The sequence below is a fragment of the Salmo trutta genome, chromosome 38, assembly GCF_901001165.1.
Source record: "Salmo trutta chromosome 38, fSalTru1.1, whole genome shotgun sequence".
NCBI lineage: Eukaryota > Metazoa > Chordata > Actinopteri > Salmoniformes > Salmonidae > Salmo > Salmo trutta.
Genome location: NC_042994.1, coordinates 30,135,608 through 30,152,240, shown reverse-complemented (window position 1 = coordinate 30,152,240; position 16,633 = coordinate 30,135,608). Strand labels below are relative to the sequence as shown.

General features: G+C 42.7%; 1 protein-coding gene across 1 annotated transcript in view; it reads right to left on the bottom strand.

Moving 5' to 3' along the window:
• Nucleotides 1-698: 698 nt before the first annotated feature.
• Nucleotides 699-16,633, bottom strand: part of LOC115177684 (vascular cell adhesion protein 1) — a 28,323-nt gene continuing 12,388 nt past the window's right edge. Inside the window, exons 3-5 of the mRNA XM_029738633.1 lie at nucleotides 1,857-2,201; nucleotides 1,430-1,669; nucleotides 699-1,341 (exon numbers count right to left, since the gene is read on the bottom strand). Of these exons, the coding sequence (XP_029594493.1) occupies nucleotides 1,268-1,341; nucleotides 1,430-1,669; nucleotides 1,857-2,201 (659 nt within the window). The 3' untranslated portion in view covers nucleotides 699-1,267. The remainder of the gene's footprint in view (nucleotides 1,342-1,429; nucleotides 1,670-1,856; nucleotides 2,202-16,633) is intronic.

Sequence of the window (16,633 nt, the reverse complement as noted above, 5' to 3'; positions counted from 1 at the left end):
TGACAGCACAGGCACTTCGAGTGTTGAGAACGTGAAGAGGGTGATGGTAGTGAAAAACTAAAGTAATAATGTGTCGGAAGTGGAAAGTTGTAATCATGTTTGATGCGACCACAGGGTCTCAACTACACCCTTTTCGATTAACCAATGCCGTTACGAAAGAGATAGGGGAAGTCACATTAGCCCGGTTCGTTGGTAATGGTAGCCTGTTAATATTCTGTGCTGACCATGTTCAGCGAGGGAAGATTCTGAAAATGAAAACTCTCAATGGGAAGAAAATCACAAGTCATGTCCCTGGAGCTTCGGCTAGGCTGAGGTTGTGTGTAACGTTAGCAGTGTGGTTAGAGTTAGGTTTTAAATCTGATTTTAAGAAGAGAATTGTAGAAATATGCGGTGTTTATGACTTTATGGCTGTGGTAACGGCCCATGCTATCTGGAATCCCTGGGACGTCCATACCACACTACAACATTGCAGTTTACATTTAAAATGGTAGTGGTTAGGTTTAAGGCTAGGGACATCCCAAGGATCTCAGATAGCACAAAGCCTGTGGTAACTAGTGACGACTCTCCTTCTGCGGCTCTGGTTGAAAATGCATAACATGGCGCGGCTATGTCACCTACGGTGGTTGCCACACAAACACATCCACCCACCCACACTCATCATCATTGCAGCCAACCTGATAACAAATATGTTAAACCAATGACAGTTTGTGGGTCAACTTTTATTAGTCACAAAAGACATTGACAACATTGCAATAAGGATAATGGCAAATCTGTTGCTAGAGACTGGGTTAGGATTAGGCCTAAACATTTATATAGTTTATTAGTAATTAACATTTAGGGTTAGGATTAGGCCTAAACATTTATACAGTTTATTAGTAATAAACATTTAGGGTTAGGATTAGGCCTAAACATTTATGTAGTTTATTAGTAATAAACATTTATGGTTAGGGTTTGAAATAAACATTTATACCGTTGTGCTGTGCATAAGAACAGCCCTTAGCCGTGGTATATTGGCCATATACCACACCCCCTCGGGCCTTATTGTTTAATTATAGACCTGTTCAATAGCACTACTTCAAAATAACACATTTCAAAACAGTAAATTTCACATTTAGGCAAAAAGGGTTTTCTACTAACTCAGATCTGATTCCAGATCTATTGAAGACTGCCCTCACAGATCACTGTCAAATCACAAAGCTCCAGCACAGAGATTGATGTCCTGATTAGTCAATTAATCATTCAACCATTCAATCAATAAAATAATCATTCAATATAGCCAATGAATGAGCTGGTGGAGCAGCAGAGCCACCGTGGCACTCCCAGCAGCCTGACAGGAAGCTCCTGTGGAGGGAAACAGACGTTGAACAACACCTTAAAAATCAGTTTATAACGCGCGCACACACACACAAACACAAACAAACAAACACACCTCTAGCAGCACGGTCATGTAGGACCTCCACCTCCATTGTGTGATTGGCTTTTCCGATACGGTTCAAAGCCATGAGGGTGTAATTCCCAGCATCCTCTCTGCTCAGGTGTGTGGGCGGGGTCAGCATCTTTCCGTCTCTCAGCCAGGTGACCGATGGGAGGGGATTGCCTCTGACATCACAAGTTAGCCCCTCCCCCTCTCGCACCTGCAGCTTGGCAGAACAGGAGAACTCAGGAGCGACTGGGGGGGAGAGAAAGGATACAAAACTTCAGTGAAACAACCATATTATAATCATCATCATCATCATGACCTCATAATTACATCCCCATCATTTGATCCCTGTCATCTTTACATCCATCATAACCACAGTACTGATCTGTACAGATAGACATTACCAATCAAGTCACGAATCACCAGATGGACTCACAGTGCACGGTGGTGTTGAGGCATTCTGATTCCATTACAGGAGGAGGTTGGGGTCCCTGTGGTCCCAGATCCAACATGGCTGAACAACACAACTGGGCCCTGTCATCAACACTAGTGGGGGAGAACTGCAGGGAAAAGCTCTCATTCACCGGTTCCCTAATGTCATTGTTCAGTTGTTGTGTGTATAACACTGTCTGTTCACCATTGGTAGAGACTTTGAAGAAGGTCACTCTGAGGTGCTCAATAGGAGCGGTGTTCTGGACAACACAATGCAGAGAGTACTGATGTCCCTCAACCACGGGACCAGAGTGGCTTAAATATCTGATGGATACTCTGTCTGGAAGCTCTGTGGAGGAAGGGAAACACACACGCACCATTGAAATGGACAGAGTGTGTTTCTGGTCAGTGTGTTACTAACAGGTTTCTGGTCAGTGTGTTACTAACAGGTTTCTGGTCAGTGTGCTACTAACAGGTTTCTGGTCAGTTACTAACAGGTTTCTGGTCAGTGTGTTACTAACAGGTTTCTGGTCAGTTACTAACAGGTTTCTGGTCAGTGTGTTACTAACAGGTTTCTGGTCAGTGTGTTACTAACAGGTTTCTGGTCAGTGTGTCACTAACAGGTTTCTGGTCAGTTACTAACAGGTTTCTGGTCAGTGTGTCACTGACAGGTTTCTGGTCAGTGTGTTACTAACAGGTTTCTGGTCAGTGTGTTACTAACAGGTTTCTGGTCAGTGTGTTACTAACAGGTTTCTGGTCAGTGTGTCACTAACAGGTTTCTGGTCAGTAACTAACAGGTTTCTGGTTCGTTTGTTACTAACAGGTTTCTGGTCAGTGTGTTACTAACAGGTTTCTGGTCAGTTACTAACAGGTTTCTGGTCAGTTACTAACAGGTTTCTGGTCAGTGTGTTACTAACAGGTTTCTGGTCAGTGTGTTACTAACAGGTTTCTGGTCAGTGTGTTACTAACAGGTTTCTGGTCAGTGTGTTACTAACAGGTTTCTGGTCAGTTACTAACAGGTTTCTGGTCAGTGTGTCACTAACAGGTTTCTGGTCAGTGTGTTACTAACAGGTTTCTGGTCAGTTACTAACAGGTTTCTGGTCAGTGTGTTACTAACAGGTTTCTGGTCAGTGTGTCACTAACAGGTTTCTGGTCAGTTACTAACAGGTTTCTGGTCAGTGTGTTACTAACAGGTTTCTGGTCAGTGTGTCACTAACAGGTTTTCTGGTCAGTTACTAACAGGTTTCTGGTCAGTGTGTCACTAACAGGTTTCTGGTCAGTTACTAACAGGTTTCTGGTCAGTTACTAACAGGTTTCTGGTCAGTTACTAACAGGTTTCTGGTCAGTGTGTTACTAACAGGTTTCTGGTCAGTTACTAACAGGTTTCTGGTCAGTGTGTTACTAACAGGTTTCTGGTCAGTTACTAACAGGTTTCTGGTCAGTGTGTCACTAACAGGTTTCTGGTCAGTTACTAACAGGTTTCTGGTCAGTTACTAACAGGTTTCTGGTCAGTGTGTCACTAACAGGTTTCTGGTCAGTTACTAACAGGTTTCTGGTCAGTTACTAACAGGTTTCTGCGTCAGTTACTAACAGGTTTCTGGTCAGTGGTTTAATAAGGTTTCTGGTCAGTTACTAACAGGTTTCTGGTCAGGTGTTACTAACAGGTTTCCTGGTCAGTGTACTAACAGGTTCTGTTCAGTACTAACAGGTTTCTGGTCAGTTACTAACAGGTTTCTGGTCAGTGTGTACTAACAGGTTTCTGGTCAGTGTGTTACTAACAGGTTTCTGGTCAGTGTGTCACTAACAGGTTTCTGGTCAGTGTGTCACTAACAGGTTTCTGGTCAGTGTGTTACTAACAGGTTTCTGGTCAGTGTGTTACTAACAGGTTTCTGGTCAGTGTGTTACTAACAGGTTTCTGGTCAGTGTGTTACTAACAGGTTTCTGGTCAGTTACTAACAGGTTTCTGGTCAGTGTGTTACTAACAGGTTTCTGGTCAGTTACTAACAGGTTCCTGGTCAGTGTGTCACTAACAGGTTTCTGGTCAGTTACTAACAGGTTTCTGGTCAGTTACTAACAGGTTTCTGGTCAGTTACTAACAGGTTTCTGGTCAGTGTGTTACTAACAGGTTTCTGGTCAGTTACTAACAGGTTTCTGGTCAGTGTGTTACTAACAGGTTTCTGGTCAGTTACTAACAGGTTTCTGGTCAGTGTGTTACTAACAGGTTTCTGGTCAGTGTGTCACTAACAGGTTTCTGGTCAGTGTGTCACTAACAGGTTTCTGGTCAGTGTGTCACTAACAGGTTTCTGGTCAGTGTGTTACTAACAGGTTTCTGGTCAGTGTGTTACTAACAGGTTTCTGGTCAGTGTGTTACTAACAGGTTTCTGGTCAGTGTGTCACTAACAGGTTTCTGGTCAGTGTGTTACTAACAGGTTTCTGGTCAGTTACTAACAGGTTTCTGGTCAGTGTGTCACTAACAGGTTTCTGGTCAGTTACTAACAGGTTTCTGGTCAGTGTGTCACTAACAGGTTTCTGGTCGGTGTTACTAACAGGTTTCTGGTCAGTTACTAACAGGTTTCTGGTCAGTTACTAACAGGTTTCTGGTTAGTGTGTCACTAACAGGTTTCTGGTCAGTGTGTTACTAACAGGTTTCTGGTCAGTGACTAACAGGTTTCTGGTCAGTGTGTTACTAACAGGTTTCTGGTCAGTTACTAACAGGTTTCTGGTCAGTTACTAACTAGTTTCTGGTCAGTTACTAACAGGTTTCTGGTCAGTGATTTACTAACAGGTTTCTGGTCAGTGTGTTACTAACAGGTTTCTGGTCAGTGTGTTACTAACAGGTTTCTGGTCAGTGTGTTACTAACAGGTTTCTGGTCAGTTACTAACAGGTTTCTGGTCAGTGTGTTACTAACAGGTTTCTGGTCAGTTACTAACAGGTTTCTGGTCAGTTACTAACAGGTTTCTGGTCAGTGTGTCACTAACAGGTTTCTGGTCAGTGTGTCAAAAACAGGTTTCTGGTCAGTTACTAACAGGTTTCTGGTCAGTGTGTTACTAACAGGTTTCTGGTCAGTGTTTCACTAACAGGTTTCTGGTCAGTTACTAACAGGTTTCTGGTCAGTGTGTCACTAACAGGTTTCTGGTCAGTTACTAACAGGTTTCTGGTCAGTGTGTTACTAACAGGTTTCTGGTCAGTGTGTCACTAACAGGTTTCTGGTCAGTGTGTCACAAACAGGTTTCTGTCAGTGTGTCACTAACAGGTTTCTGGTCAGGTGGTCACAAACAGGTTTCTGGTCAGTGTGTCACTAACAGGTTTCTGGTCAGTGTGTCACTAACAGGTTTCTGGTCAGTGTGTTACTACAGGTTTCTGGTCAGTGTGTCACTAACAGGTTTCTGGTCAGTTACTAACAGGTTTCTGGTCAGTGTGTTACTAACAGGTTTCTGGTCAGTTACTAACAGGTTTCTGGTCAGTGTGTCACTAACAGTTTTCTGGTCAGTTACTAACAGGTTTCTGGTCAGTGTGTTACTAACAGGTTTCTGGTCAGTTACTAACAGGTTTCTGGTCAGTTACTAACAGGTTTCTGGTTAGTGTGTCACTAACAGGTTTCTGGTCAGTGTGTTACTAACAGGTTTCTGGTCAGTTACTAACAGGTTTCTGGTCAGTGTGTTACTAACAGGTTTCTGGTCAGTTACTAACAGGTTTCTGGTCAGTTACTAACAGGTTTCTGGTCAGTTACTAACAGGTTTCTGGCATTACGAACAGGTTCTGGTCAGTTACTAACAGGTTTCTGGTCAGTGATGTTAACTAACAGGTTTCTGGTCAGTGGTTACTAACAGGTTTCGGGTCAGTGTGTTACTAACAGGTTTCGGGTCAGTGTGTTACTAACAGGTTTCTGGTCAGTGTGTTACTAACAGGTTTCTGGTCAGGTGTGTTACTAACAGGTTTCTGGTCAGTGTGTTACTAACAGGTTTCTGGTCAGTGTGTACTAACAGGTTTTCTGGTCAGTGTGTCAATAACAGGTTTCTGGTCAGTGTGTCATAACAGGTTTCTGGTCATGTGGTTACTAACAGGTTTCTGTCAGTGTGTTACTAACAGGTTTCTGGTCATGTGTTACTAACAGGTTTATTGGTCAGTGTTACTAACAGGTTATTGGTCAGTTACTACAGGTTTCTGGTCAGTTACTAACAGAGTGTTACTAACAGGGTTCTGGTCAGTGTGTTACTAACAGGTTTCTGGTCAGTGTGTTACTAACAGGTTTCTGGTCAGTGTGTTACTAACAGTTTCTGGTCAGTGTGTTTCTAACAGGTTTCTGGTCAGTGATGTTACTAACAGGTTTCTGGTCAGTGTGATTTACTAACAGGTTTCTGGTCAGTGTGTTACTAACAGGTTTCTGGTCAGTGTGTTACTAACAGGTTTCTGGTCAGTTACTAACAGGTTTCTGGTCAGTGTGTTACTAACAGGTTTCTGGTCAGTTACTAACAGGTTTCTGGTCAGTGTGTCACTAACAGGTTTCTGGTCAGTGTGTCAATAACAGGTTTCTGGTCAGTGTGTTACTAACAGGTTTCTGGTCAGTGTGTTACTAACAGGTTTCTGGTCAGTGTGTTACTAACAGGTTTCTGGTCAGTGTGTTACTAACAGGTTTCTGGTCAGTGTGTTACTAACAGGTTTCTGGTCAGTTACTAACAGGTTTCTGGTCAGTTACTAACAGGTTTCTGGTCAGTGTGTCACTAACAGGTTTCTGGTCAGTGTGTCACTAACAGGTTTCTGGTCAGTTACTAACAGGTTTCTGGTCAGTTACTAAAATGTTTCTGGTCAGTTACTAACAGGTTTCTGGTCAGCGTGTCACTAACAGGTTTCTGGTCAGTGTGTTACTAACAGGTTTCTGGTCAGTTACTAACCTGTTTCTGGTCAGTGTGTTACTAACAGGTTTCTGGTCAGTGTGTCACTAACAGGTTTCTGGTCAGTGTGTCACTAACAGGTTTCTGGTCAGTGTGTCACTAACAGGTTTCTGGTCAGTGTGTTACTAACAGGTTTCTGGTCAGTGTGTTACTAACAGGTTTCTGGTCAGTGTGTTACTAACAGGTTTCTGGTCAGTGTGTCACTAACAGGTTTCTGGTCAGTTACTAACAGGTTTCTGGTCAGTGTGTTACTAACAGGTTTCTGGTCAGTTACTAACAGGTTTCTGGTCAGTGTGTCACTAACAGGTTTCTGGTCAGTTACTAACAGGTTTCTGGTCAGTGTGTCACTAACAGGTTCTGGTCGGTGTTACTAACAGGTTTCTGGTCAGTGTGTTACTAACAGGTTTCTGGTCAGTTACTAACAGGTTTCTGGTCAGTTACTAACAGGTTTCTGGTTAGTGTGTCACTAACAGGTTTCTGGTCAGTGTGTTACTAACAGGTTTCTGGTCAGTGACTAACAGGTTTCTGGTCAGTGTGTTACTAACAGGTTTCTGGTCAGTTACTAACAGGTTTCTGGTCAGTTACTAACTAGTTTCTGGTCAGTTACTAACAGGTTTCTGGTCAGTGATTTACTAACAGGTTTCTGGTCAGTGTGTTACTAACAGGTTTCTGGTCAGTGTGTTACTAACAGGTTTCTGGTCAGTGTGTTACTAACAGGTTTCTGGTCAGTTACTAACAGGTTTCTGGTCAGTTACTAACAGGTTTCTGGTCAGTGTGTTACTAACAGGTTTCTGGTCAGTTACTAACAGGTTTCTGGTCAGTGTGTCACTAACAGGTTTCTGGTCAGTGTGTCAAAAACAGGTTTCTGGTCAGTTACTAACAGGTTTCTGGTCAGTGTGTTACTAACAGGTTTCTGGTCAGTGTGTCACTAACAGGTTTCTGGTCAGTTACTAACAGGTTTCTGGTCAGTGTGTCACTAACAGGTTTCTGGTCAGTTACTAACAGGTTTCTGGTCAGTGTGTTACTAACAGGTTTCTGGTCAGTGTGTCACTAACAGGTTTCTGGTCAGTGTGTCACAAACAGGTTTCTGGTCAGTGTGTCACTAACAGGTTTCTGGTCAGTGTGTCACTAACAGGTTTCTGGTCAGTGTGTCACTAACAGGTTTCTGGTCAGTGTGTTACTAACAGGTTTCTGGTCAGTGTGTCACTAACAGGTTTCTGGTCAGTTACTAACAGGTTTCTGGTCAGTGTGTTACTAACAGGTTGGTCCAGTTCACTAAACAGGTTTCTGGTCAGTGTGTCACTAACAGTTTCCTGGTCAGTTACTAACAGGTTTCTGGTCATGTGGCACTAACAAGGTTTCTGGTCAGTGGTGTTACTAACAGGGTTCTGGTCAGTTTACTAACAGGTTTCTGGTTAGTGTGTCACTAACAGGTTTCTGGTCAGTGTGTTACTAACAGGTTTCTCGTCAGTTACTAACACGTTTCTGGTCAGTGTGTTACTAACAGGTTTCTGGTCAGTTACTAACAGGTTTCTGGTCAGTTACTAACAGGTTTCTGGTCAGTTACTAACAGGTTTCTGGACAGTGATTTACTAACAGGTTTCTGGTCAGTGTGTTACTAACAGGTTTCTGGTCAGTGTGTTACTAACAGGTTTCGGGTCAGTGTGTTACTAACAGGTTTCGGGTCAGTGTGTTACTAACAGGTTTCTGGTCAGTGTTACTAACAGGTTTCTGGTCAGTGTGTTACTAACAGTTTCTGGTCAGTGTGTTACTAACAGGTTTCTGGTCAGTGTGTTACTAACAGGTTTCTGGTCAGTTACTAACAGGTTTCTGGTCAGTGTGTCACTAACAGGTTTCTGGTCAGTGTGTCAATAACAGGTTTCTGGTCAGTGTGTTACTAACAGGTTTCTGGTCAGTGTGTTACTAACAGGTTTCTGGTTAGTGTGTTACTAACAGGTTTCTGGTCAGTTACTAACAGGTTTCTGGTCAGTTACTAACAGGTTTCTGGTCAGTTACTAACAGGTTTCTGGTCAGTGTGTTACTAACAGGTTTCTGGTCAGTGTGTTACTAACAGGTTTCTGGTCAGTGTGTTACTAACAGGTTTCTGGTCAGTGTGTTACTAACAGGTTTCTGGTCAGTGTGTTACTAACAGGTTTCTGGTCAGTGATTTACTAACAGGTTTCTGGTCAGTGTGTTACTAACAGGTTTCTGGTCAGTGTGTTACTAACAGGTTTCTGGTCAGTGTGTTACTAACAGGTTTCTGGTCAGTTACTAACAGGTTTCTGGTTAGTGTGTCACTAACAGGTTTCTGGTCAGTGTGTTACTAACAGGTTTCTGGTCAGTTACTAACAGGTTTCTGGTCAGTGTGTTACTAACAGGTTTCTGGTCAGTTACTAACAGGTTTCTGGTCAGTTACTAACAGGGTTTCTGGTCAGTTACTAACAGGTTTCTGGTCAGTGATTTACTAACAGGTTTCTGGTCAGTGTGTTACTAACAGGTTTCTGGTCAGTGTGTTACTAACAGGTTTCGGGTCAGTGTGTTACTAACAGGTTTCTGGTCAGTGTGTTACTAACAGGTTTCTGGTCAGTTACTAACAGGTTTCTGGTCAGTGTGTTACTAACAGGTTGCTGGTCAGTTACTAACAGTTTCTGGTCAGTTACTAACGGTTTCTGGTCAGTGTGTCACTTAACAGGTTTCTGGTCAGTGTGTCAATAACAGGTTTCTGGTCAGTGTGTTACTAACAGGTTTCTGGTCAGTGTGTTACTAACAGGTTTCTGGTCAGTGTGTTACTAACAGGTTTCTGGTCAGTTACTAACAGGTTTCTGGTCAGTTACTAACAGGTTTCTGGTCAGTTACTAACAGGTTTCTGGTCAGTGTGTTACTAACAGGTTTCTGGTCAGTGTGTTACTAACAGGTTTCTGGTCAGTGTGTTACTAACAGGTTTCTGGTCAGTGTGTTACTAACAGGTTTCTGGTCAGTGTGTTACTAACAGGTTTCTGGTCAGTGATTTACTAACAGGTTTCTGGTCAGTGTGTTACTAACAGGTTTCTGGTCAGTGTGTTACTAACAGGTTTCTGGTCAGTGTGTTACTAACAGGTTTCTGGTCAGTTACTAACAGGTTTCTGGTCAGTGTGTTACTAACAGGTTTCTGGTCAGTTACTAACAGGTTTCTGGTCAGTGTGTCACTAACAGGTTTCTGGTCAGTGTTCATAACAGGTTTGGTCAGTGTGTTACTAACAGTTTCTGGTCGTGTTTACTAACAGGTTTCTGGTCATGTGTTTACTAAGGTTTTCTGGTCAGTGTGTTTACTACAGGTTTCTGGTCAGTGTTTACTAACAGGTTTCTGGTCAGTTACTAACAGGTTTCTGGTCAGTTACTAACAGTTTCTGGTCAGTGTGTCACTAACAGGTTTCTGGTCAGTGTGTCACTAACAGGTTTCTGGTCAGTTACTAACAGGTTTCTGGTCAGTTACTAAAATGTTTCTGGTCAGTTACTAACAGGTTTCTGGTCAGCGTGTCACTAACAGGTTTCTGGTCGTGTGTTACTAACAGGTTTCTGGTCAGTTACTAACCTGTTTCTGGTCAGTGTGTTACTACAGGTTTCTGGTCAGTGTGTCACTAACAGGTTTCTGGTCAGTGTTCACTAACAGGTTTTCTGGTCAGTGTGTCACTAACAGGTTTCTGGTCAGTGTGTTACTAACAGGTTTTCTGGTCAGTGTGTTCTAACAGGTTTCTGGTCAGTGTGTTACCAACAGTTCTGGTCAGTGTGTCACTAACAGGTTTTTGGTCAGTTACTAACAGGTTTCTGGTCAGTGTGTTACTAACAGGTTTCTGGTCAGTTACTAACAGGTTTCTGGTCAGTGTGTCACTACAGGTTTCTGGTCAGTTACTAACATTTTCTGGTCAGTGTGTCCCTACAGGTTTCTGGTCGGTGTTACTAACAGGTTTCTGGTCAGTGTGTTACTAACAGGTTTCTGGTCAGTTACTAACAGGTTTCTGGTCAGTTACTAACAGGTTTCTGGTCAGTGTGTCACTAACAGGTTTCTGGTCAGTGTGTTACTAACAGGTTTCTGGTCAGTGACTACAGGTTTCTGGTCAGTTGTGGTTACTAACAGGTTTCTGGTCAGTACTAACAGGTTTCTGGTCAGTTACTAACTAGTTCTGGTCAGTTACTAACAGGTTTCTGGTCAGTGATTTACTAACAGGTTTCTGGTCAGTGTGTTACTAACAGTTCTGGTCAGTGTTTCTAACAGGTTTCTGGTCAGTGTGTTACTAACAGGTTTCTGGTCAGTTACTAACAGGTTTCTGGTCAGTGTGTTACTAACAGGTTTCTGGTCAGTGTGTTACTAACAGGTTTCTGGTCAGTGTGTTACTAACAGGTTTCTGGTCAGTTACTAACAGGTTTCTGGTCAGTTACTAACAGGTTTCTGGTCAGTGTGTTTACTAACAGGTTTCTGTCATTACTAACAGTTTCTGGTCAGTGTGTCACTAACAGGTTTCTGGTCAGTGTGTCAAAAACAGGTTTCTGGTCAGTTACTAACAGGTTTCTGGTCAGTGTGTTACTAACAGGTTTCTGGTCAGTGTGTCACTAACAGGTTTCTGGTCAGTTACTAACAGGTTTCTGGTCAGTGTGTCACTAACAGGTTTCTGGTCAGTTACTAAGGTTTCTGGTCAGTGTGTTACTAACAGGTTTCTGGTCAGTGTGTCACTAACAGGTTTCTGGTCAGTGTGTCACAAACAGGTTTCTGGTCAGTTACTAACAGGTTTCTGGTCAGTGTGTCACTAACAGGTTTCTGGTCAGTGTGTCACTAACAGGTTTCTGGTCAGTGTGTTACTAACAGGTTTCTGGTCAGTGTGTCACTAACAGGTTTCTGGTCAGTTACTACAGGTTTCTGGTCAGTGGTTATACAGGTTTCTGGTCAGTTACTAACAGGTTTCTGGTCAGTGTGTCACTAACAGGTTTCTGGTCAGTTACTAACAGGTTTCTGGTCAGTGTGTCACTAACAGGTTTCTGGTCAGTGTGTTACTAACAGGTTTCTGGTCAGTTACTAACAGGTTTCTGGTTAGTGTGTCACTAACAGGTTTCTGGTCAGTGTGTTACTAACAGGTTTCTCGTCAGTTACTAACACGTTTCTGGTCAGTGTGTTACTAACAGGTTTCTGGTCAGTTACTAACAGGTTTCTGGTCAGTTACTAACAGGTTTCTGGTCAGTTACTAACAGGTTTCTGGACAGTGATTTACTAACAGGTTTCTGGTCAGTGTGTTACTAACAGGTTCTGGTCAGTGTGTTACTAACAGTTTCGGTCAGTGTGTTACTAACAGGTTTCGGTCAGTGTGTTACTAAGGTTTCTGGTCAGTGTGTTACTAACAGGTTTCTGGTCAGTGTTTACTACAGTTTCTGGTCAGTGTGTTACTAACAGGTTTCTGGTCAGTGTGTTACTAACAGGTTTCTGGTCAGTTACTAACAGGTTTCTGGTCAGTGTGTCAATAACAGGTTTCTGGTCAGTGTGTTACTAACAGGTTTCTGGTCAGTGTGTTACTAACAGGTTTCTGGTTAGTGTGTTACTAACAGGTTTCTGGTCAGTTACTAACAGGTTTCTGGTCAGTTACTAACAGGTTTCTGGTCAGTTACTAACAGGTTTCTGGTCAGTGTGTTAGTGACTACAGGTTTCTGGTCAGTGTGTTACTAACAGGTTTCTGGTCAGTGTGTTACTAACAGGTTTCTGGTCAGTGTGTTACTAACAGGTTTCTGGTCAGTGTGTTACTAACAGGTTTCTGGTCAGTGATTTACTAACAGGTTTCTGGTCAGTGTGTTACTAACAGGTTTCTGGTCAGTGTGTTACTAACAGGTTTCTGGTCAGTGTGTTACTAACAGGTTCTGGTCAGTTACTAACAGGTTTCTGGTCAGTGTTACTAACAGGTTTCTGGTCAGTTACTAACAGGTTCTGGTCATGTGTCACTAACAGGTTTCTGGTCAGTTACTAACAGGTTTCTGGTCATGTGTCACTAACAGGTTTCTGGTCAGTGTTTACTACAGGTTTCTGGTCAGTTACTACCAGGTTCTGGTTAGTGTGTCACTAACAGGTTTCTGGTCAGTGTGTTACTAACAGGTTTCTCGTCAGTTACTAACACGTTTCTGGTCAGTGTGTTACTAACAGGTTTCTGGTCAGTTACTAACAGGTTTCTGGTCAGTTACTAACAGGTTTCTGGTCAGTGTGTTACTAACAGGTTTCTGGTCAGTGTGTTACTAACAGGTTTCGGGTCAGTGTGTTACTAACAGGTTTCGGGTCAGTGTGTTACTAACAGGTTTCTGGTCAGTGTGTTACTAACAGGTTTCTGGTCAGTGTGTTACTAACAGGTTTCTGGTCAGTGTGTTACTAACAGGTTTCTGGTCAGTTACTACAGTTTCTGGTCAGTGTGTCACTAACAGGTTTCTGGTCAGTGTGTCAATAACAGGTTTCTGGTCAGTGGTGTTACTAACAGGTTTCTGGTCAGTGTGTTACTAACAGGTTTCTGGTTAGTGTGTTACTAACAGGTTTCTGGTCAGTTACTAACAGGTTTCTGGTCAGTTACTAACAGGTTTCTGGTCAGTTACTAACAGGTTTCTGGTCAGTTACTAACAGGTTTCTGGTCAGTGTGTTACTAACAGGTTTCTGGTCAGTTACTAACAGGTTCTGGTCAGTGTGTTACTAACAGGTTTTCTGGTCAGTGTGTTACTAACAGGTTTCTGGTCAGTGTGTTACTAACAGGTTTCTGGTCAGTGATTTCTAACAGGTTCTGGTCATGTGTTACTAACAGGTTTCTGGTCAGTGTGTTACTAACAGGTTTCTGGTCAGTGTGTTACTAACAGGTTCTGGTCAGTTACTAACAGGTTTCTGGTCAGTGTGTTACTAACAGGTTTCTGGTCAGTTACTAACAGGTTTCTGGTCAGTGTGTCACTAACAGGTTTCTGGTCAGTGTGTCAATAACAGGTTTCTGGTCAGTGTGTTACTAACAGGTTTCTGGTCAGTGTGTTACTAACAGGTTTCTGGTCAGTGTGTTACTAACAGTTTCTGGTCAGTGTGTTACTAACGGTTTCTGGTCAGTGTGTTACTAACAGGTTTCTGGTCAGTTTACTAACAGGTTTCTGGTCAGTTACTAACAGGTTTCTGGTCAGTGTGTCACTAACAGGTTTCTGGTCAGTTACTAACAGGTTTCTGGTCAGTTACTAACAGGTTTCTGGTCAGTTACTAACAGGTTTCTGGTCAGCGTGTCACTAACAGGTTTCTGGTCAGCGTGTTACTAACAGGTTTCTGGTCAGTTACTAACATGTTTCTGGTCAGTGTGTTACTAACAGGTTTCTGGTCAGTTACTAACAGCTTTCTGGTCAGTGTGTTACTAACAGGTTTCTGGTCAGTGTGTTACTAACAGGTTTCTGGTCAGTTACTAACAGGTTTCTGGTCAGTGTGTTACTAACAGGTTTCTGGTCAGTGTGTCACTAACAGGTTTCTGGTCAGTAACTAACAGGTTTCTGGTTAGTTTGTTACTAACAGGTTTCTGGTCAGTTACTAACAGGTTTCTGGTCAGTTACTAACAGGTTTCTGGTCAGTGTGTTACTAACAGGTTTCTGGTCAGTGTGTCACTAACAGGTTTCTGGTCAGTGTGTTACTAACAGGTTCTGGTCAGTTAATAACAGGTTTCTGGTCAGTGTGTCACTAACAGGTTCTGGTCAGTGTGTTACTAACAGTTTCTGGTCAGTTACTAACAGGTTTCTGTCAGTGTGTTACTAACAGGTTTCTGGTCAGTGTCACTAACAGGTTTCTGGTCAGTTACTAACAGGTTTCTGGTCAGTGTTACTAACATGTTTCTGGTCAGTGTGTTACTAACAGGTTTTCTGGTCAGGTGTTACTGACAGGTTTCTGGTCAGTGTGTTACTAAGGTTTCTGGTCAGTGTGTTACTAACAGGTTTCTGTCAGTTACTAACAGGTTTCTGTGTTCTAACAGGTTCTGGTCAGTGTGTCACTAACAGGTTTCTGGTCAGTGTGTCACTAACAGGTTTCTGGTCAGTTACTAACAGGTTTCTGGTCAGTTACTAACAGGTTTCTGGTCAGTTACTAACAGGTTTCTGGTCAGCGTGTCACTAACAGGTTTCTGGTCAGCGTGTTACTACAGGTTTTGTCAGTTACTAACATGTTTCTGGTCAGTGTTACTAACAGGTTCTGGTCAGTGTGTCACTAACAGGTTTCTGGTCATTACTACATGTTTCGGTCAGTTACTAACAGCTTTCTGGTCAGTGTGTTACTAACAGGTTTCTGGTCATGTGTTTACTAACAGGTTTCTGGTCAGTTACTAACAGGTTTCTGGTCAGTGTGTTACTAACAGGTTTCTGTGTCATGTGTCCTAACAGGTTTCTGGTCAGTAACTAACAGGTTTCTGGTTAGTTTTGTTACTAACAGGTTTCTGGTCAGTTACTAACAGGTTTCTGGTCAGTTACTAACAGTTTCTGGTCATGTGTTACTAACAGGTTTCTGGTCAGTGTGTCACTAACAGGTTTCTGGTCAGTGGTTACTAACAGGTTTCTGGTCAGTTTAATAACAGTTTCGGTCAGTGTGTCACTACAGGTTTCTGGTCAGTGTGTTACTACAGGTTCTGGTCAGTTACTAACAGGTTTCTGGTCAGTTACTAACAGGTTTCTGGTCAGTGTGTTACTAACATGTTTCTGGTCAGTGTGTTACTAACAGGTTCTGGTCAGTGTGTTACTGACAGGTTTCTGGTCAGTGTGTTACTAACAGGTTTGGTCAGTGTGTTACTACAGGTTTCTGGTCAGTGTGTTACTAACAGTTTCTGGTCAGTTACTAACAGGTTCTGGTCAGTGTGTCACTAACAGGTTTCTGGTCTGTGTGTCACTAACAGGTTTCTGGTCAGTGTGTTCTAACGGTTCTGGTCAGTGTGTTACTAACAGGTTTCTGGTCAGTGTGTTACTAACAGGTTTCTGGTCAGTGTGTCACTAAAGGTTTCTGGTCAGTTACTAACAGGTTTCTGGTCATGTGTTACTAACAGGTTTGCTGGTCGTTACTAACAGGTTTCTGGTCAGGTGTCACTAACAGGTTTCTGGTCAGTTACTAACAGGTTTCCTGGTCAGTGTGTCCACTAACAGGTTTTCTGGTCGGTGTTACTAACAGGTTTCTGGTCAGTGTGTTACTAACAGGTTTCTGGTCAGTTACTAACAGGTTTCTGGTCAGTTACTAACAGGTTTCTGGTCAGTGTGTCACTAACAGGTTTCTGGTCAGTTACTAACAGGTTTCTGGTCAGTTACTAACAGGTTTCTGGTCAGTTACTAACAGGTTTCTGGTTAGTGGTGTCACTAACAGGTTTCTGGTCAGTGTGTTACTAACAGGTTCTGGTCAGTGACTAACAGGTTTCTGGTCAGTTTACTAACTAGTTCTGGTCAGTTACTACAGGTTTCTGGTCAGTGATTTACTAACAGGTTTCTGGTCAGTGTGTTACTAACAGGTTTCTGGTCAGTGTGTTACTAACAGGTTTCTGGTCAGTGTGTCTAACAGTTTCTGGTCAGTTACTAACAGGTTTCTGGTCAGTGTGTTTACTAACAGGTTTCTGGTCAGGTTACTAACAGGTTTCTGGTCAGTTACTAACAGGTTCTGGTCAGTTACTAACAGGTTTCTGGTCAGTGTGTTACTAACAGGTTTCTGGTCAGTGGTCACTAACAGGTTTCTGGTCAGTTACTAACAGGTTTCTGGTCAGTGTGTCACTAACGGTTTCCTGGTCAGTTACTACAGGTTTCTGGTCAGTGTGTTACTACAGGTTTCTGGTCAGTGTGTCACTAACAGGTTTCTGGTCAGTGTGTCACAAACAGGTTTCTGGTCAGTGTGTCACTAACGGTTTTCTGGTC